Source organism: Ostrinia furnacalis, unplaced genomic scaffold (genome assembly GCF_004193835.3).
Source record: "Ostrinia furnacalis isolate ACB-3 unplaced genomic scaffold, ASM419383v2 OfSCF1700, whole genome shotgun sequence".
Lineage (NCBI taxonomy): Eukaryota > Metazoa > Arthropoda > Insecta > Lepidoptera > Crambidae > Ostrinia > Ostrinia furnacalis.
Genome location: NW_021131939.1, coordinates 605,036 through 627,742, shown reverse-complemented (window position 1 = coordinate 627,742; position 22,707 = coordinate 605,036). Strand labels below are relative to the sequence as shown.

Sequence of the window (22,707 nt, the reverse complement as noted above, 5' to 3'; positions counted from 1 at the left end):
ACGTTTAATGCGATCTATTAAGATAATAAAAACTAACTTTTCTTTATTTCAATAAAACCTTGCGACCGTGTGTAAAAACAAATGTTTTTCTTAGCGGTGTGGAGTGTAGGCGCTCGAGCACTTTGCTGCCGAGTGCTGGCGCCGCGTAGCGCGCGCACCCTTGCTTTGTGTGCCGTGCCCAAGGCGTTGCATATGGGTGAGTTATGTTGTTTGTTTATTTATTTATTTATTTTAAGGACAGCCAACAAAGCATACACCTTATCTAATATAACCTTAATACATCAAACATTATGTGGTGTTGCCTTACTTAAAGGCTGCCACGGCATGCAAATAAGTGTACTACTAATAGAAGGCAAATGAAAGAAAAAAAATGTTCTTGTCATGTGACTACGGGTGTCTATGGGCGACAGTTTGTCTGGCCAGTGTAGCGAGTGCAGACTTCAGTGGACTAGAGGATCGGATTTTCTGTATTTGAGACTAATGCCCGTTTTCACCATCAATTTTAATTTATAAGTGACGCATATGGTAACACATAATAGGAATTTTGTTTTCATATGGGTCGCTTAAAAATTTGGGATTGATCACAGATATAGATATACANGAAGGAGATGGCTGGTATGTCGCGCTACTGTAGTACCGCGCTAGTGGACTAGTACTCGACAGTTCCGCAGCGAGCGCGCGGCGCTCGAGGCGTACAAGACGCGGTATATTGACGAATGAGGGCTATCGTTTTAGCGCTCACCAGTTAGCGCCACTGTAGAGTAAGGTCCTGTCACTTGCTAGTAGCGAAGACAGTGGCACCAACTGGCGAGCGCCAAAGTGGTAGGAGGACTATCGCATTTGCACTCATCAAGATGGCGCCACTGTAGAGTAAGGTCCTATCAATCGCCAGGGGTGCCAACTGTTAAGTATAAAAACGATAGCCCTCATTGTGTTGTTAGCCGGCGCTAGCAGAAGGCAACGCTCTGCAACTCTATTAACACTATAAAGCGGCGATAGATAGGCATTCTATGTATTTGGCGAGCCTTTAGACGCCTACGCCTGGTCGCCGCGATTGTCGCCCAGTGTGCGCTGTCGCTTATACTTATTGTTTGATTTGACAACTTGACATGAGCTAGAAAAAATAGTTGATAATAATTAGTCGCTTTCTCGTCATTGGCGAGATAAGTGCTAATTGAAGTCCAGTAATTTAACATAAGCCCAAAGAACGCCACAAAGCGGGACCTCCACATTGACTACACAGGGATTACGACTTTCACAGGCTTCGTAACATTTCTTTACTATTCTTCTCCCTCGCTTGAAATCAAATTATTTCGTGGAATCTGTGGCGAAAAATTATTTCTTTTTATGTCTTGTCGTGCCTAAAATAAAGCTGTCTGGTTTCAGAGCGCATGTACAACATCCTGCCGATGCACAAATGATTTTACGGAATCTGTGGTGTTTTTTTAAATCATACTGTGAAATTTACTCATCAATGCAAAACCCTTCTCCGAAGAATGAGTGTAAACTGCATGGCACCAAAAATTAATAATAAAATCCCATTGTATATCAGGTCAATTAATGATATTAAAAGGTTTAAAATTGCGCTCAATGGCTTCCTCACTGAAAATGTATACTATGACATTAGAACATTTTTTGATGACAAGATGTAAAACATTGTTTTTTTCCTGTAAGAAATTTGTATTATAANAATTATATTGCTGCCGCGAATGTGCGACGGGCGGCCGCAGTGAGTGTGCGAGCGCGACAGAAATATGATTACGCGCGAGCGATAAGGATGGGTAGCTTGGGTCATTGGACGAAATTCTACGCGCTCGGCGACCGGACTTTAGTAATGCTTGGGGTCATTGGACGAAATTCTACGTGCTCGGCGACCAGGCTTTAGTAATGTATCATACTCACACTATCAGCGCCAGGCAGCATGAGACACGCCGAGCGCGCGCACGGCCCTCTGCCGGCCACATTGACACGGCTCCATACTCTTGTGTCCAGACAGAACGCATATAAGTCGTCGAAGTAGCGGCATTCGCGTCCATCGTCGTTGTAACCGCCGAACACTATAAGGGCACGCCCTATCAGCGCCATGCGGTGGCCGGAGCGCGACGACGGACCGTTTGGGGCTACCACCTGAAATTTAGTTTAGTTTAACTACACGTTACTCGAAGATAAAGGCATCTGGGGAGAGGTAGACCATGAAATTATATTCATAAGCTGTCAAATCGAGAATTTGCCATAAAATACTGGGGGAGGGGCTGCGATTAGTGTTAGTATGTAGATGTTAGATTCGTAAGGAAGGCGAAGGAAGGGCGCGCGTACGAACAACACGGTAGCTAGTTTCACACTGGTTTATTTCAAACGTCAACGGGCACCGTCGCAGCGGTGCGAAGTATACCTACATACATAACATCCCACCCCCATATACTTAAGACTACAAGAACAAAATAACTATAGTATAAGCAATCGCCCCTATAGGCGATCGAACTACCCGCCTGACCGCTTATAAAAGGAGTGCCAAGCCGCCGCGCGCTCACTATTTTTCGAGCGTTCGGAGCGTGCACATCGGTGGTGAAGTGTTTTAGTTCATAGTTAGGCATACTAGGCGTTACGTAAAATAAGTTGATTCTGTTTCTCTGATCAAGGAAATTGTTATTTTTTGGTTGTGTAAATTGTGATTTTTGTTTTAAGTAAAATTAATAAATAACGGTTTGTAAGTTTTGTTTTTTTTTAAAGAATTCCACTCCTGATTTCTAAGATCAGAAGTGGGATAATAAAACCTCAAGCCCACGAAAAGAGGAACAGAATCTAGTGCACGGGTTAGTTTTCGTGTGTTTTGGTTATGGCTGGCGGATCCAGTCGTAGATCGCGACACCGTTCTCGTAGTCGCTCTAGTGATAGGTCGCGATACCGCTCACGCAGTCGTTTGAGAACGCCAAAACGACGATCACGGCGTCGTACCAGGACACGCAGTAAAAGTCGTGATCGTGATGAAAGACGTGATCGGTCACGTCGTGGTCATCGTCGCGATGATAGGTCCCGCTCCGCTAATAGGCAAAATGTTACGGACGTTTCGATTCACAACACGTTGAATTCAATAATGAACCGTTTAACTTCAATCGAAAATAGTCGCGTTACCGACATCTCCGGTGATACGATAGTGCGTTGTGATCCCCGTAACACGAGCAATACCGTCGAGGGCGAGTTGAATACGTCCCAATTAAATGTGACGAGGTGCTGCACACCGGATCCTGAGGTACGTACCCATGAGACACGAACAACTAACAGTTTGCCAAATACTTCGACACCACAAGTAAATCAATTAGAATCGAGCATGACCGACCCAACCAAGGCTCTTGTTGATGCTCTTAGATCGCTGCAACCAGTACGATCTCAACAAAACTATTTTATTTCAAATTTTGATCCCTCTATTCACAACATAGATGTGTGGTGCGAAGAGGTTGATCGTGCCCAGGAGACTAATGGTTGGAGCGATCACGAGTGTCTTTCGCGTGTTGGATCGTGCCTCAAGGGTGACGCAAAGATTTGGTTAAACGAGTGGGTCACCACTGAGCGCACCTGGACACATTTTAAGCGCGAATTTAAGCCGTTATGTCCACGTAAATTGGACTACGCCAATATACTGTTTGAGGCGATGAATACAACGTCGGATAGATACGTAACTTACGCAGAATACGCGCGCCGTACGATATTGCGTTTACGGATAGTTAACGGTTTAAGTGATGACCTTATGACCTTGATAGTGATTCGTGGTATTGATAACCCCCAAATAAGAGCAGCCGCGGCAAACGCTAACTTGAACCCTGAGACAATAGTATCGTTTTTGTCAATTTACACCAAACCGACTCGAACTAGGCCTGAAGCTCAAGCTTCTACGTCAAGCAAGCGCCAATCCCAACCTATTCTAAATCGAAACGAGCAAAAGTGCTTTACATGTGGCCGGAAGGGTCATATCAGCCGTCACTGTCACGCGAAACGTAATACGGAGAGGCCCTCCACTTCGGCCGCTGCTGGCGGCATCACTTGTACTTTTTGTAAGAAGTCAGGTCACCTCGAGGACAGTTGTTTTGCCAAAAATCGTTCTCAACCACGAAATGAACGAAATGTCAACCTTTGTGCGGAGAACGATTTGAAATGTTCAAGTACCAGTGATGTTGTCGTGGCTGTGGTCGATGGCATACCCATGGATACCATTATTGATAGTGGTGCGCTTAACGTGTCACTAATTTCATCCGACGTGTTGAGATACCTTTCCTGCCAACCCAAACCTACTCATTGCGTTTTAAAAGGTGTCAGTGACAAGGAGATAATAGCTAACTCGTACGTGACCGTTACTCTTGAGTTTAGTCAAGTCTCAATCGAAGCAGACTTAATCGTAGTTCCTTCTTCATGCATGAACGCGCCCATAATTGTAGGAACGGATATACTTAATCGTGACGGCATCGTGTATATTCGCACGAAAGACAGACAGTTTTTGGCAAGGTCTGACGACTCCTCAGTCCAAGTTAACGCGGTTCAGAGTCAACCATCTCCCGAAGTTAACACGCCGCTCACGGGAAACGATTACGACTCCTTAATGGGAGTAATAAGAGAGTTCTCGGAGTTTTTCATCGCTGGTACCGCCACCACCACGGTCAATACGGGTGAGATGGAAATAAAATTGACAAGCTCCGCGCCGGTTGTCTACCGACCTTATAAACTTTCCTACGATGAAAAGCTTCGAGTTCGCCAAATAATTGACGATCTCTTGGACAAAGGAATCATCAGAGAATCCAAATCTGAGTATGCGAGTCCGATCATACTCGTAAAGAAAAAGGATGGTTCGGACCGTCTGTGCGTTGACTTCAGGGCATTGAATCGATTGACGCTCAAGGATCGGTATCCTCTACCCCTGATCGATGACCATATTGATCGGCTGGGGAACTATAAATACTTCACCAGCCTAGACATGGCCACCGGTTTTCACCAGATACCGATAAATGAGCAGTCAATCCATCTCACTGGGTTCGTTACGCCGGAAGGGCACTATGAATATGTCAAAATGCCTTACGGATTGACGAACTCACCTATTGTGTATCAACGCATCATCAACAAGACCTTGCAACGCTTTGTGGAGGCAGGTCAAGTGCTAGTCTATGTTGATGACGTACTGATTATGAGCTCCACCGTCTCCGAGGGTATTTCTCTTCTGAAAGAGGTTCTGCAGACGCTCACTGCCGCTGGATTTTCCATAAATCTGCGGAAGTGTACGTTTCTGGCAACAGAGGTCGAATATCTTGGGAGAGTAGTGAGTCAGGGTCAGGTTAGGCCGAGTCCACGAAAGGTCGAGGCCCTTGCGAACTCGCCTGTTCCTCAAAACGTACGACAAGTACGCCAGTTTCTGGGGCTCGCAGGGTACTTCCGTCGTTACATTAAAAACTATGCCTCACTAACTGCATGTGTTGCCCGTTTGACCAAAAAAGATGTCGAGTTTAAGTGGGGCCCAGATCAGGAAAATGTCCGTCAGACGTTGATTACCATCCTTACTAACAAACCTGTCCTTGCAGTCTTCGATCCTCAGTTACCAACTGAAGTCCATACGGACGCGAGCAGCGTCGGGTATGGCGCGGTCCTGTTACAAACACACAGCGACGGTAGCAAGCACGTGGTAGCATACTTCAGTAAGGCAACTCAAGGTGCCGAGAGTAAATACCACTCATACGAGTTAGAAACGCTGGCGGTCGTCAAGGCACTGCAGCACTTCCGACACTACCTCGTGGGTCTAAAGTTTAAAGTAGTTACCGACTGTAATGCCTTGAAGGCCACCGAGCGCAAAAAGGACTTGCTGCCACGTGTCGCGCGTTGGTGGATTTACCTCCAAGATTTTAATTTCTCAATCGACTATCGAAAGGGAATTATGATGCCACACGCCGACTACCTCAGCCGCAACCCCTCAGTTGTTGTAGCAAACCAAGTCTCAAGACCGCGTAATTGGGCCCAGATAGCACAATCCGCGGATAATGAGACACAGGGGTTGATACAACAGTTGCGGGATGGCGAATTAGACTCGACACGTTACGTTACGCAAAATGACCTTTTGTATTACAAATACTCTCCTGTTGGCGAAGATGCTCGTCTGCTATGTTATATTCCCAAGGGGCACAGGCTCAGTCTTTTAAGAATATTTCACGACGAACACGGGCATATTAATGCCGACAAAACTCTCGACTTGATCCTTAAACATTTCTGGTTCCCGGGACTCCGACAGTTCGTAAACAAATACGTGGCGCACTGTTTAGTGTGCATCTCCAAGAAACGAGTACCGAGATCCCCAAATCAGAGCATAACGTCTTGGGAAAAACCCGATTCCCCTTTCCATACGATTCACGTGGACGCTTTGGGTCCTCTCCCTGTGTCTAATGGGTACAAGTTCATTTTGGTTATAGTGGATGCCTCCACTAAATTTTGCCTGTTATACCCAATCTACCGCCAAGACGTCGGTGAGCTTAAACGGGCTTTTATGCAAGCGGTATCGTTATTTGGAGTCCCAAAGTTGATTGTTACCGATAGGGGACGAATGTTTGAGTCCGGAGAATTTGTGACCTGGATAACTGAGTTAGGGAGTGATTTGCACTACATTACACCGGAAATGCACCACGCGAACGGTCAGGCGGAACGATACATCCGCACCATTCTTAACATGCTGCGGATTGAGGTGAACCACAAAGCCTCCTCCTGGTCCGAAACATTGTGGAAGCTGCAATTGGTTGTCAACATTACCAAGCAGAAAACTACCCAGGCTTCACCCTTAAACTTGATGATTGGCACCGATGGAACCACGCCACTTATCCAAAACCTGGTTCGTGATGTTGCTGTTGAGGGTACAAACCCTAACAGAGAAGCGTGGCGTGAGCTTTGCCGGAGCCGGGCTAGCGAGCTGATGGCTGCCAATAAACAACGACAAGACGAATATGCTAACCGACTTAGGCGCCCACCTCGCCAGTTTAAACTCGATGACCTGGTGTTCGTCATCAAGTACTCCCAGTCCACAGGAAAACTCGATCCGGGGATGCGAGGCCCTTATCGAGTCATGAAGGTTTTACCGAATGGACGGTACGAGCTCAAGTTGCTCAGTGGCAGTTATGGGAAGACCACGCAAGCAGCGGCACAGTACATGGTGCCCTGGCGCGGCGAGTGGTGCCCGGAGTCATGTGCAGCCTTTTTCGAGGGTATGTACGAGTTTTTCTTTTTACTTGAACTTCAGGCTTACTAAAGCCTTGGCGTTCATTGTTCAGGACTTCAGGCTGGTAGCCTTGGCGTCCGTTATGGGAACTTCAGGCAGATGCCTTGGCGTTCTATAGCTGAACTTCAGGCAGAGATGCCTTGGCGTTCTATAGCTGAACTTCAGGCAGAGATGCCTTGGCGTTCTATAGCTGAACTTCAGGCAGAGATGCCTTGGCGTTCTATAGCTGAACTTCAGGCAGAGATGCCTTGGCGTTCTATAGCTGAACTTCAGGCAGAGATGCCTTGGCGTTCTATAGCTGAACTTCAGGCAGAGATGCCTTGGCGTTCTATAGCTGAACTTCAGGCAGAGATGCCTTGGCGTTCTATAGCTGAACTTCAGGCAGAGATGCCTTGGCGTTCTATAGCTGAACTTCAGGCAGAGATGCCTTGGCGTTCTATAGCTGAACTTCAGGCAGAGATGCCTTGGCGTTCTATAGCTGAACTTCAGGCAGAGATGCCTTGGCGTTCTATAGCTGAACTTCAGGCAGAGATGCCTTGGCGTTCTATAGCTGAACTTCAGGCAGAGATGCCTTGGCGTTCTATAGCTGAACTTCAGGCAGAGATGCCTTGGCGTTCTATAGCTGAACTTCAGGCAGAGATGCCTTGGCGTTCTATAGCTGAACTTCAGGCAGAGATGCCTTGGCGTTCTATAGCTGAACTTCAGGCAGAGATGCCTTGGCGTTCTATAGCTGAACTTCAGACACGTTGTCTTGGCGTTCGTTGAACTACAGACACGTTGTCTTGGCGTTCGTTAGAGGAACTTCAGGCCACGTAGCCTTGGCGTTCCGTAATAGACTTCAGGCGTACTTCGCCTTGGCGTCAACCTATTCAGTTTCAGGTATCTACATGTTGCATCACACAAGGCAGTGCAACATATGAGAGCAGTTCACCGCGCGTTGGTTTACCGACCGACGCTACAGATGTCATCTGACTGAAGTTCCGTAAAGGCCTAGGATTGGTTTGATATGCATTTTATGAGACGTCTCTGTTACTATTTAATGAGTGATGTATGTGTGATTAGGTGTAAGAATGTGTGATAGATGAATTTTGAATTGATTGAGAGATGATGAGAGATTGATGTGTAAGACTGAATGTGTGAAATCTAGACTAGACTAGATTATTATTAACCTAATCCCGCTTTCAGACGAAAACCTAGAAGAAAGTGAGCCTCAGGTTAGCACGTCGTCTTCGAGGGCTGGTCTGCCCATGCCTTCCTTGGATGCAGACCCAGACCTCGAAGCTGCTGACATTGCTGGTCCCAGCGGCTTACCCGGACCATCAATGCCGCTACTGGACGGCACGCCACCTTCAGGGGTTGGTCTGTCCATGCCTTCCTTGGACGCAGACCCAGACCTCGAAGCTGTTGACGTTGCTGGCCCCAGCGGCTTGCCCGGACCATCAATGCCCCTACTGGACGAAGACTGGAACATCTAGACGGCGCCGAACCGTCACACATGAAGCTCGTGTCGAGGACGACACTATGTCAGGAGAGGCCGTATAAGCAATCGCCCCTATAGGCGATCGAACTACCCGCCTGACCGCTTATAAAAGGAGTGCCAAGCCGCCGCGCGCTCACTATTTTTCGAGCGTTCGGAGCGTGCACATCGGTGGTGAAGTGTTTTAGTTCATAGTTAGGCATACTAGAAGTTACGTAAAATAAGTTGATTCTGTTTCTCTGATCAAGGAAATTGTTATTTTTTGGTTGTGTAAATTGTGATTTTTGTTTTAAGTAAAATTAATAAATAACGGTTTGTAAGTTTTGTTTTTTTTTAAAGAATTCCACTCCTGATTTCTAAGAGTATAATATTCAAACTGACAATTTTATATTCATATACCATAAAGGTGAATCGTGGCTGTACCTAAGAATATTTTGTATGTGACATCCTGTAATACCCATGTTTATGAATGAATAAATGATTATGATTATGTGCATAATATAAAACTGTCCGGTTTCAGAGCGTATGTACAACATCCTGCCGATGCACAAGCGCGCGGCCGCGGCTTCGTACATCATCCCGCACCAGCAGCCCTTCGAGGTGCTCTACCGGCTCAACTGCGACAACCTGTGCGCTGACTTCCAGGTACTTTGTGTTTATTTATTCAAATAAACTGTTTTAATATCCTGGCTGAACAAGAACAGTGAGAACGAGAGGTGCTATAACTAAGGCGGCCAACTTTATAATAAGTAAATGCGGGACACCCACCCCTATCCACAATAAGACTTAGGATTTGTTGGAATTGTTAATGGTGTACTTAAATTAGAAACAAACAACACTACTACCGAATTAACATTTATTTTTAAAATCATATTTTTCACATGAGTAGCATTTTTTTAATAGGTCTGGGTTTTGGTTCAGAATGTCCAAAAAGTTTTCACAGCTGCCCATATTGAATTTTATAATTGGCATTGTACGTAATGTTTCTACTTTTAGTGACGACTTTTCGGATGTCCATAAGCTGTTCATTAAGGAAAAAACTCGTTTCGTAGGAGCGTTTGTTCCTGGCAAACAGAGTAGGTACTGGACGATGGCTAGGCAAAAGTCATTTGTATTTTGATGTGGAACACTTTTATGCGAGCAAAACGATGCGAAACGAGGAATGCGGGACATACGGGACGCCTCGGACGATTTGCGGGACTATTTTATTAAATATTGCAATGCGGAATTGCAACTGTCATTACGGGACGGTCCCGCAGAATGCGGCACGGTTGGCCGCCTTAGCTATAACCGTATCCCGGTACGATACTTCACGGGCTTAGTAGAGCCTATGTTAAGACTTGCGTGTGCGTCCACTTATACACTGTGGTATACGCATAGAAACCCAAGCCCGCGGCGTGCCTCCACGTGTTTGGAAACGTCACGCGCATGCGGTGCTTATACTACTTTTCTGTACAGATACGCGTGCGAGTGCCCGCTCTCGTTTTAGTGGAGTCCTTATTGTAGTGGACTATTTACAATGGTATTGTAGGGGTATGTAAGGTATACAATAGACAGTCGCATTTAGAACGCACTCGAAAACGGTTGTTTCATTCCGCCTCCTCACACTGGCTATTTACACACACACACCCGCTCCTATAGTATCTTTGACAGCGTCTGAAAGTCATTTAATCCCCGATAACTTTTTTCCAGGAGGACCTCAGTTTTCGCTTTTCGTACGGCATCACGGCGCTAATCCAGCGCTTCCAGGGTAAAAACACAAACAAGATTGCTCTCAAGAACCCACCAAACTACACACAGGTAATAATACTTGAATTAAAGTAACCGACATAGCCCGCAGTTACCCAATGCAGTGACCGGGCCCTTAGCCCATAGAACTGATAGACATTAAGGCAGAAAAATTCTCGACCGGAAAACAGTGTGTGTAGGCCTCCCGTTGGGTAGACCAATGATCTGATGAATGTCACGGAAAACAACTAGATGTATAGAGCACAGGACCTGTCGCTGTGGAAACCTATAGAAGATCCATTTTTCCAGCTGTGTACGACAAAAACTGTAGGCTCATATTTTATTATTGTTATTCCATTTCCAGATCCCTCCTTCAGTGAGCAACCCGCCGCTGCCGACTCTCGAGGTGGCCCGCAGCAATGGGCCGCTGGGCGTGGGCCCGCTCAGTGCTGAGGAGTGGGGCTTCATCTCCAAGTTCGCTCTCGGCGCGCTCACCTCGCAGGGAACCATGGGCGGTTTATTGCTCTCCGGCTTGGTGAGTACACGTAATGATCCCTCCGTCTGTGAGCAACCCGCCGCTGTCGACACCAGAAGTGGCCCGCTCAGCGCCGAGGAGTGGGGCTTCATCTCGAAGTTCGCTCTCGGCGCGCTCACCTCGCAGGGAACCATGGGCGGTTTATTGCTCTCTGGCTTGGTGAGTACACGTAATGATCCCTCAGTCTGTGAGCAACCCGCCGCTGCCGACGCTAGTAGTGGCCCGCTCAGCGCCGAGGAGTGGGGCTTCATCTCCAAGTTCGCTCTCGGCGCGCTCACCTCGCAGGGAACCATGGGCGGTTTATTGCTCTCTGGCTTGGTGAGTAAACTTACGCCCGTATTCACAAACATTACTATGAGGTCTCACAGTGCGCGTGGACGCATAGGGTGACACACGAATCAGTCACAGTGCTCTATGCAACGCTGTGCGTTCGATTTGCTGCCTCACTTAAGCAAGTATCGTTTGTGAATACGGGCGTTAACTCGAACTGATCCTCTCATTAGTGAACAACCGTAAACATTAAAACATTTCACAGTATTTTTGGCCCTTCACTTTACGTTTAGATTTAGCTTTTGTGTTTATCGTTACTTGAATAAGGGCTGATTTTTAATCGTCGGATAACTTTTAACTGAAGAATAAGTTTGGCACATTGACAGTTTTGTTTGGGAAATATGACAAAATTATATTCTTCAGTTAAAAGATATCTGACGATTGGAAAATCAGTCCTAAAGCAGAAAAAAATATTCTTTGGTCCTAACCTTATTGCTGGGTGACAGTCGAACATGTCTTGTCGCTGACTTAGGATACTTCGTTAATGTGCGCCAGAGCACGCAAACGTTCAGATTATATTTACTTATAATTCACCTCCACAGCTCCTAAAAACCGTCGGCTGGCGCATCGTGGCAGTAACGGGCGTGCTGTACGGTGCGTCCACGCGTACTATGAGACCTCATAGTAATGTTTGTGAATACGGGCGTTAAGACACTTCGTTAGTGGGTACAAACTCAAAGCATGCGAATTTCATCGTTCGTTTCAGCCAAATGACGCCCACTGCTGGACAAAGGCCTCCCCCAAGGTTTTCCACAATGAACGGTCCTGCGCTGCCCGCATCCAGGCTCTTCCCGCGACCTTTACGAGATCGTCGGTCCACCTAGTAGGAAGCCTGCCCACGCTACGTCTTCCAGTCCGTGGTCGCCACTCGAGAACTTTCCTGCCCCAACGGCCATCGTCTCTACGAGCTATGTGCCCCGCCCACTGCCACTTGATTTTAGCAATTCTGCTATGTTACTTTGGTTCTCCTGCGGATCTCCTCATTTCTGAATTTCATACTTACCTGTAATTCACTTCCACAGCTCCTAAAAACCGTCGGCTGGCGCATAGTAGCAGTAACGGGCGTGCTGTACGGCGCGCTGTACGCGTACGAGCGGCTGACGTGGACGGCGGCGGCGCAGGAGCGCGTGTTCAAGAAGCAGTACGTGGCGCACGCCAGCAAGAAGCTGCGCCTCATCGTCGACCTCACCTCCGCCAACTGCAGCCACCAGGTGCAGCAGTGAGTAAATTCTTTATTGTATAACTTATTTGACAGTTTAAACTCTAGGCTAATCTTATGCTACAAAAGGTAAAATTATACCATGTGCCTGAACTAGGAAATTTATTCCTGTATCTCAGGCGAAATAAAGGCTTAACTATACTTTAATTAACTATCATTAGCAAAATACATATTATTATTATACATAAACAATCCACTTACATACAAATTATATTTATACTTATTTATAGTATAAATACAGGGTGTTTGGCGCATCGTGTGCCAAAATGATTTGGCGGATAGAATGGGTCATTTCCTATATTTTCAGCCCCCATAACACGTTCCATGTCAGGCGGCTACTTTTATATTAAGTTTTTTAGTAATTTCACCAAAATACCCAAATCGCATCATTTAATTTCGATTTAAAAAAAAACTACTAAGCGTAGCCTCAAAGTAAATATTTTGTTTTGACGTGCATTGACATAGGGTTGCATCAAATCTAAATTTACTGGCAAATATCATCTAGTTTTTTTTTAATTCAGCTTTGAACTTTTCCGAAAAGTTAAAAATGGACTGAACATTTAAGTTTACATGGCTATAAATTTTTTTTTAAAAGAGATAGCGATCTTCGGATTTTATCAAAACTTCTCTAGTCTATCCCCATTCAAACGGTATACTAATCTTGTTTAAATAATAACAACAACTTCACAAATTCCCTAAATTAGTGCATTGACTCTATTCGGACTGATTTGCGAAATTTGTGTTTATAGCCCCTTTTTGTGTGAATAACACGTTAAATACCTACAGGTAAAAAATATTTATCTTATGCAATGTAAAAAACCTTTTCTCTATCGTTTTTCAATTTTCGTCTTTAATTTCAAGAAATCTACATTGAAAAACGATAGAGAAAAGGTTTTTTACATTGCATAAGATAAATATTTTTTACCTGTAGGTATTTAACGTGTTATTCACACAAAAAGGGGCTATAAACACAAATTTCGCAAATCAGTCCGAATAGAGTCAATGCACTAATTTAGGGAATTTGTGAAGTTGTTGTTATTATTTAAACAAGATTAGTATACCGTTTGAATGGGGATAGACTAGAGAAGTTTTGATAAAATCCGAAGATCGCTATCTCTTTTAAAAAAAAAATTATAGCCTTGTAAACTTAAATGTTCAGTCCATTTTTAACTTTTCGGAAAAGTTCAAAGCTGAATTAAAAAAAACTAGATGATATTTGCCAGTAAATTTAGATTTGATGCAACCCTATGTCAATGCACGTCAAAACAAAATATTTACTTTGAGGCTACGCTTAGTAGTTTTTTTTTAATCGAAATTAAATGATGCGATTTGGGTATTTTGGTGAAATTACTAAAAAAACTTAATATAAAAGTAGCCGCCTGACATGGAACGTGTTATGGGGGCTGAAAATATAGGAAATGACCCATTCTATCCGCCAAATCATTTTGGCACACGATGCGCCAAACACCCTGTATAATTTGTATGTAAGTGGATAGTAAGTGATAGTAAGTATAAATATAATTTGTATGGAGTATCCCAGCTGAGCCCCGATTACGGTAAATTAACGTTTCCAATCCAGACGCGCTTCATCGATTCTGCGATACGATTGGTCGAAACAGCTGACGTACGCTGTTGAACGACCAATCGTATCGCAGAATCGAGAAGCGTGTCTGGATTGGAGACGTTAAAAATTACCGTAATCGGGGCTCTGGTCGTGCCAGAGATAGGCGTCGTCCACACTGACGTGCTTCGAATGTCCTCGTCTCGCCAGCCCTGCGCAGTGTCGACGCCGCGAAGGCGTTGGCTATACCAGGGATGTTATGGATATCCGTAACCGAAACTTTCGGATATCCGAAATAAAAAAATATCCAAAACCGTAACCGAAACCGGTATAATATTATTCCCATATCCGTAACCGTATCCATAACTGAAACTACATATGTTAGAGCTGGACGGGTATCCGTCCAACCAGATGGAGCTGGTGAGGGTTGTACATGGAAGTCCATCTGAAGGTGACTGAGATCGTGAACGACGTAGGGCGCCAGTAAAACGATGACTCATTTTGATACTTTTATTAGATGTTCACAGTTCGGTGTCCGTAATAAGAATGAATCAATTCGGCCGGCTTGCCGCTTTTATAACGAGTCTCCCCCAAGGTGGGGCTTGCACGTGCAACGTAAACTTGTTTTAGTGCAGGTGTTGTTTTGCAGCAAGCCGCTCGTTTTGTTTCTCTTTACAATATTACGTAGTGTTTTAAGACTCACAAATCAACAATATTGTGAATAATTAATTACAGTAAATGAATTTAATATAATAATAGAAAATATTATAAATTAATTATTATTATAACAAATAACTACTTATTATATTTCTTTATTTGTGTATAATTTCGCATTCGCGCTATCACGGCCATGCTGACAAGCAGCTCGTGCTCGAGCTAGCGGTCTCGTTAATCTAAAAAGACAACATTTTTTATTTTTATCTAGACTCAGAGGTTTTAACATAAGCTTTTTCTGACTAAAGGTTTGTCAAACTCAGCGGTCAAAGACATCGCTTGTTTCAACTGCACTAAGGAATACGGAACTTTTGTCAAACTCAGAGGCCCTTGGCTTGGATTGGCAAATTCCCGTTCCAGGAATGTCTGTTGAACTCAGAGGCTATTCCGTGACTTGTTTTAACAGGTAATTTGCTATAGCTTGTTTCAACTGCACTAAGGAAAACGGAACTTTTGTCAAACTCAGAGGCTCTTGGCTTGGATTGGCAAATTCCCGTTCCAGCAATGTTTGTTGAACTCAGAGGCTATTCTAAAGGTTTGTCAAACTCAGCGGTCAAACACATCGCTTGTTTCAACTGCACTAAGGAATACGGAACTTTTGTCAAACTCAGAGGCCCTTGGCTTGGATTGGCAAATTCCCGTTCCAGGAGTGTCTGTTGAACTCAGAGGCTATTCCGTGACTTGTTTTGACAGGTAATTTGCTATCCTAAAGGTTTGTCAAACTCAGCGGCCAAACACATCGCTTGTTTCAACTGCACTAAGGAATACGGAACTTTTGTCAAACTCAGAGGCCCTTGGCTTGGATTGACAAATTCCCGCTCCAGGAATGTCTGCTGAACTCAGAGGCTATTCTGTGGCTTGTTTTGACAAGTAATTATTGTGATGGTCATTTTATTATTTTGCTATCACGGCTCATTCAAGATTCGGATTCGGTACTATCCTAACGTGATCATGAGATATAACAGTATATGGAGACTTTGTACTTGGCATCGTATTCTTTGTATTTTTGCAAAAGCACCACGTTATAAAAGATAATCAAAATGATTTTCAAAAAGGTAAATCAACAACCTTAGCTGCATTTAATTTGATCAAAACTATTACGGAAACAATTGATAAAGAAGATCATGTAGCGGTGGTACTGTTTGATATGACCAAAGCCTTTGATTATGTCTGCCATGAGAGACTTCTGCGGAAGTTGAGTCTTATGGCCTGAGAAGTCGTGCACTGCAATGGTTAAGTAGTTACCGACCGTAAGTACCATAGTAATATTCAAAGTCGATCAAAAATCTAAAAAACTAAAATACTTTAAGTCATGTCCAAAGATAAATTCATACGGTGTACCTCAAGGAAGCATTTTAGGGCCACTTCTGTTTCTAATTACATCAATGACCTGCCTAATGTAACTGAATTTCGAACAATATTATTTACTGATGACATTTCGATTATTATCACTTATAATGACATTATTAATTTTTGAATTTGACATTAATAATAGGGTAGATAAAGTTGCAAAATGGCTGAGTTGTAATAACCTCTTAATAATGTATCCAAGACTAAATTTATGCAATATTAATAGATTCTAATTTTGTAAAAGTTGCATGCCTCTCCCGGACAAAACATGTTGGATTTGACATTTTCTATCGACCATTTTGTTACCATGTTTCTGAGAAAATAAATGATTTATTTATTTATTTATATCGATCATTGTCCATAATTTTTAAGATTTGATTGATACGGCTCTAAGTATTTAGGACTCAAATTATTACCAGACCACTGTGTAAAATAACTTTAGCAAAGGAACCGAAACGTTTTTTATGCTTTAGAAGACTGTTCGGTCATTCTGATAATGACATTTTGTATGGATATTGTCAATTGCTAATTGGGTATTTGACACCATTTATCAACAATTCTAAAGTTCAACATTTTCAAAAAATAAGTAGGTAAACTTAATTCTGGTCTTAAAAACTTAACTAATCTTAAATTATCTGTATGTTTTTTAGGTTGCATTATAAGATTAAGTAAGATTTTGGGTTGAATTGCAATTGCAAAACATGTTTGATTGAGTGGACAAAATAGTGACGTTACAGTCTAATATTGCCATACAAAATCTATGGAACAGTCTTGCTTTGACAGTTTTAAAATTAATTGGTGGTGGCTGAACATCATTGTTGCTCGAAACGGAACCGTTATCCCGCTGCTGGCAGCGAGGCACGCTGAGCAAGCCCCGCGCGGCCGCAGCCAGCTTGTGCTACTGGTCTTCAAACAGCTCGTGTTCCTTCATCTCAGCGTCGGAATCGTCCGTAAGCATCTCGATGTCAATCTGTAAATCGTCAAAAATAGGGTATATGGCATCAAATTTGTTTAAACGCCCTTCCAGGTATTGTTCCTGACTAAGTTCAGTCCAGTTATTGAAAATGGTTAATTTAGATTTTAAACAGCTACGTTTTTTGGGTAATCGTTAATGTTCCTTTGATTGGGCCACATTTAGTATTTTATTCAGAAGATGCACTTTGACGTTCATAAACTTTTTATGTAATGATAAAATAAAAAAATAAAAGAATTAAATTGCAAGGAAATGAAAATTATGCACTAATATTAGCAATTCTGTAGCGAAAAGAAAAGGAAATAAATTGGAACGAACTCACAAAATACTCAAACCGGTTTCCGATCCAAGTTCGTTTCCTCGCCTTGAACAGTCGACGGGTCCAAAGTCCAACTTGCTGGTCGATCGGTAAAAATCTTCTTTTCTTGAACTTGAGTGGCTGTGATGCGTGAATTCTTCACCAGGGATGAGACCTGTCAGGTTCCCGAGGAAATATTACTGCTGAAGACCGCTCTGAAGAGCTCTTGAAAATCTTGCGTATGTCGGCAGTCTGGCAATTCCACTTGTGTCCGGAGAAGTGACACTTATTGATTACAGTTCTTGGAACTTGGATTTTTCATCAGAACAGGTGTGCGTCGGTCAGGGTTTCCTACTTCAGCATATGGGCGGGTAGTAGGTTCTTCACTCCTCTCTTCTGATGTTAGAGCTGGACGGGTATCCGTCCAACCAGATGGAGCTGGTGAGGGTTGTACATGGAAGTCCATCTGAAGGTGACTGAGATCGTGAACGACGTAGGGCGCCAGTAAAACGATGACTCATTTTGATACTTTTATTAGATGTTCACAGTTCGGTGTCCGTAATAAGAATGAATCAATTCGGCCGGCTTGCCGCTTTTACAACGAGTCTCCCCCAAGGTGGGGCTTGCACGTGCAACGTAAACTTGTTTTAGTGCAGGTGTTGTTTTGCAGCAAGCCGCTCGTTTTGTTTCTCTTTACAATATTACGTAGTGTTTTAAGACTCACAAATCAACAATATTGTGAATAATTAATTACAGTAAATGAATTTAATATAATAATAGAAAATATTATAAATTAATTATTATTATAACAAATAACTACTTATTATATTTCTTTATTTGTGTATAATTTCGCATTCGCGCTATCACATATCCATAACATCCCTAGGCTATACGACTGCGTTCAAACACTGGCAAACATAAGGCGTAGCAGTGAGAGTTGTCCATACTGTACCAGTTTCAGAAAATAACTGCTGCATTCGTAGGTATTTATATCAAAATTCCATTCAAGATCACAAATACTTTTAGGTCTGAGACCCAGAACAGACGGTGAAACGCAACTGCAACGAAACTGCAACTGCTAGTTACTTTTGAGTTGCATCTAACTTTCTGCCATAGCGTCCGTTGAGAGACCACACACGACGCGACCAGTTTGCAACTTCAGTTGCATTCATCAGAATCATTATAAAGTTGCAGTTTCGTTGCAGTTGCATTTCACCGTCTGTTCTGGGCCTGACGCTTAACACAGTCAGTGCCTGAGGTATGGGAGCGGAACGGAACGCATTGACATATTATCTTTTCTTTTCTCGAAGCAATTCAGGCCATTTTCGACCGCCTGTAACTTCGTTGTGGATAAAACTAGAAGGCTGAATTTTCATTAGCTATGCAGGCATTGTAAAGACACGGTATATTTCAAATTTCATTCAATTTGAACCAGTAGTTTAAGAATTATAACGGGTCAAAGTTTCTTAATTTTGTCACTCACTAACTCACCGATCATCAAAATTCTAAGGCACTTCTAGCAGACCTAGAAGCTTCAAATTTGGAATATAAGTAGTGTTTGGTGTATGAATCAAGGAAAAACTAAAATATTTGGAGGCACGGTAGTGCAACCGCCAAGTCGAGTAAAATTTTTCAATTTCGGTCCAGTTTTCTAGATACATAACTGCTGTCTACAAAATACAAAAAGAAATGAGATCAGGGATTATGATGTTACAGAACATACAAATCTGAACGAAATCTGAAGTTTCGCTGATGTTTGACGGCACAAAAACACCCTCCCGTGCCGCTAACTTAGTAAGCACTTGGCTTTGTTTTGACAAGTACTGTTACTTCGATAGTGAGTATAGTGGAAGTTAATAAAATGAAAGAGTGGACTGTATACAATTAATTGTCTATTCGGTACAAATTAACAATGATATTGAGACCGTTTAGTCCAAAGTCGTTGAAGAGAGTGCGTCAGGATCGTCTTCTTCGATGTTCGCTCGCGAACCGAACATTGCTCGTTCGTTCGCCGAACGCTCGCCGCTCCCTCCGGTCACGCCGCCCGCGGGCAATGTCCGTGAGTAGACAAGTACTCCATTCTATTTTGTACCTTCCCAGGGAGCTGTCGACGATGTTCGCGCGTCTGTGCCGGCTGATCGACGAGGCGACGACGGAGATGGACGGCGAGCTGAGCGAGGTGAAGGACGCCATCAAGCTGCTGGAGGCCGCGTCCACGTCCGCCAAGAAGCTGCGCAACAAGGCCAACTACCTCTCGCACGAGCTCGAGCTCTTCGACGACTCCTTCCTCAAGCACAACTAGCCAGAGGTGACCGAGACTTAGACGATTATCACACTGCACCGCGCTCCGCCGCGGTCCGCGTGGCTACATATAAAGAATCCCGCGCGCAGACGCGTTTTCAGTGTGTTGTGCGCGTGTTTTCTATACAAACTGAGGTATTTGCATACAATTATTAAATCTGTCGCAATTCAGCTCGGTGCAGTGTGATAATCGCCTTAGGCCCCTCGCCCACAGCACTTTTTGTAGCCAAGATGCAGTAGTGATTCTGTTACGCGTTCGCATCGATACAGTCGCCATGCGGCCGCTAGCTGTATGTCCGTTCTCTCCCCGATATCATCCGACACGGTCGCGCGTTTTCATCGATACTGTCGCGATGCTGTAGCGCGTTGGCATCACATTTGTAGCGCGTTACAAATGCGACCAACGCGCGTCATTTACTACAAAAAGTCGCCGTGGGCATGGAGCCTTAACCAGGCCTGTTCATCTCCGCGAGTTTACATCGAAAACAAAACACACACGATGGCCCACCTACAGGATAATATTCGACAAGGCCTCACATACGATCGAACATTGACTCACGCACGCGTATTCTTGTGTATGATGGAAGAAAATAAAGAAAATGGTGTACTAAATACTGTGCAGTATTTAACTGCCTAAATAATAATAAAAACACAGAATGTACTTTTTTAAGTTGCCTCAAGACACTGAGAGGTTGAGGTAAATAAGTAGTTAATATTATTCATGATAATTCATGCTAAATCATGTATTTACTCCGCCATTTTCCGCAGTTTGGCACCTCACGTCACATCATTTTACCGAAGTCAGCCCTATATAGATGACCCACGCTGAACTGTCCCGCCAAACTCAATGACAGGGGGGCGCTACCATCGTTCCACTATATGGTTTCCAACATGGCAAAAATCTGAACCAGCGATCCGGTATTGACGGTGGCGCCCCACTGTCAATGTCATCGACAGGACAGTCCAGTATTTTGGAACTATAGCTTCGGTGCATTGCCGATCACTGACGTTTGTCAACAAAATGGTGCTTGACTCTTGAGACAGGCTAAATTACACCATATTGTTAATGACATTGAGCATACATTTTTTTAAATACCTTCGCGAAGTAAAACTTCTGTACGTAGTACTTATTATTATTCTGTGCCTTAACGTAACCCAACTTACAATGAGACGGTCCCTAAAAAACGCGGTTTGCATGGGCCGTGTCTCCACTCGCAGAGTCTTTTGTATCTGACTGGCTCGCTGTATTTCAACTCTATCCGGATGAAGGATAAACCCATAAAGTTACAAGAAGTCTACCAAGACATAACAAGGGTTACGGTATTTGCGCTCACCAGTAATTGCTGACTAGGTTTCTTCCTTCTTCCCTCGCCAGTGGCGCCGACTAGTGAACGCAAAAACGGTAGCAGAACAGTTATAAATTAATAAACTGAGGACACTAACGTGAAAATATATTTTTTGTTTCATTGTCCACAGCAATATTTGCAACGGTTACTTCATACAATGACGCGAAACTTCGAAGTCCGAAGCCGGCCCTTTGCGGGCGCGCCCGTCTGTTGGAATAGAACATAGGCATACGCCAGCTATTATTGTATCGTTGTATCTATATTGGGACTTAGAGACGCGGCGGTGGGCCGCTTCACACGGCCTAAAGTCGATTCATTCATATACAGATCGCTACTCACAAATTTGTTCTTTAAGAATGAATGGGCTTTAGCTCAGTTCAAGAAAGCCCCCTGCCGCTTTACACTTACATGTATCGGAAGTGACGGGCGGCGCCGAAGTACTTTATTTTTAAGTGAAACGTTCCACTCGCCTCCTGAGCGACATGACAGTCCGCGGGACATCCCGCCGAGGCCAGCTTCGAAGGTAAACATTATGTATAGACCTTGTACAGTCGTTGATATACCTCCTGTAAATTAGTACTTTGTTGTTGTTGTTTTAAAGTTATTTATCACTTTTTTTATGTATTCTATAATGATGAAATCACGAGTAGAATCGACTAAAATCTTATTAACTGTCTGACATTATAATTTACTGCTTCTTTATGGATTAAATGTTCCTGTTTTATTTTAATTTTGAAAATGTTTACCTTCTTTTTACAAACGTGGTGCTACCAATGGGATGTATAAAAACGGCAAAATTCATGAACAAACATTGGAACTCGTTCTTAGATACGGAGATGTATAGAAATTGTTAAAGTAATGGAGTTATCTTTATAAATTGTTCGATGTACTTTCTAATCCTGCGTTATTCATTCAGTATTTGTATTCATGGCTGTTTCTGCTTGTTTTCTAATACAAATATTGGTTATTTATTTTAGGGTAAATGTGCATTTTAGCAAACTTGGGCTACAGAAGTTACTGTCTCTTTAGTTACCAAATGCACTGTCGGCTGTGAGTTTACATTCACACTCATTCTATTCGTCCAGGGACAAAAAAAACTAGGAAGAGAAAGTTAACTGTGATACTGTTTGTTTTTCTAACCTCGTCTTGAAAGCTCATGTACTAACCTTCATCTACAGACGTACACTCACAGTCGGCAGGGGTGTAGTTGAACTCGCTAAGTTTTAATTTATTATTGTGCATTACATTTCAGAGTTGTGCGACTTGATATTGCATGTTACCTTTATTCTATCAAGGTTCAAGATGCCTAAATTAGATAATAAATTGGGATAATTTATGCCATTTTATTGCAGTTGGTCTCGAAAATTTATTTGGTATTCTAGGGCCCATCAATGTTCCTCTAGCAATCCAAACGTGCAATACAAGTCGCCAACTTTATCATAAAATTAGATGACTCAGCTTCTCACTTTACATATTGTTATGTATTCTCGAGTAACAAAGAATTTTTTAGTGGCAACTGTGACGCGATGTTATTTTATACGCAACGTACATCAGTCCGCATGGCACAGTGGCAATGAACTTCAATTGAAGCTGGGCGCCATACAACTGTTTGATATTAGATAGTTTTTGTTGTCCATT

At 43.4% G+C, this 22,707-nt stretch overlaps 1 protein-coding gene across 1 annotated transcript; it reads left to right on the top strand.

Moving 5' to 3' along the window:
* The first annotated feature begins 607 nt into the window (after positions 1-607).
* Positions 608-22,614, top strand: LOC114353476 (transmembrane GTPase Marf-like). Its single transcript, XM_028305504.1, has 8 exons — positions 608-615; positions 9,235-9,359; positions 10,407-10,514; positions 10,807-10,896; positions 11,056-11,136; positions 12,330-12,526; positions 19,523-19,730; positions 21,200-22,614. The coding sequence occupies exons 1-7, from the start codon at positions 609-611 to the stop codon at positions 19,722-19,724; spliced, it is 810 nt and encodes a 269-aa protein (XP_028161305.1). The 5' UTR covers position 608; the 3' UTR covers positions 19,725-19,730; positions 21,200-22,614.
* The last annotated feature ends 93 nt before the right edge of the window (positions 22,615-22,707 follow it).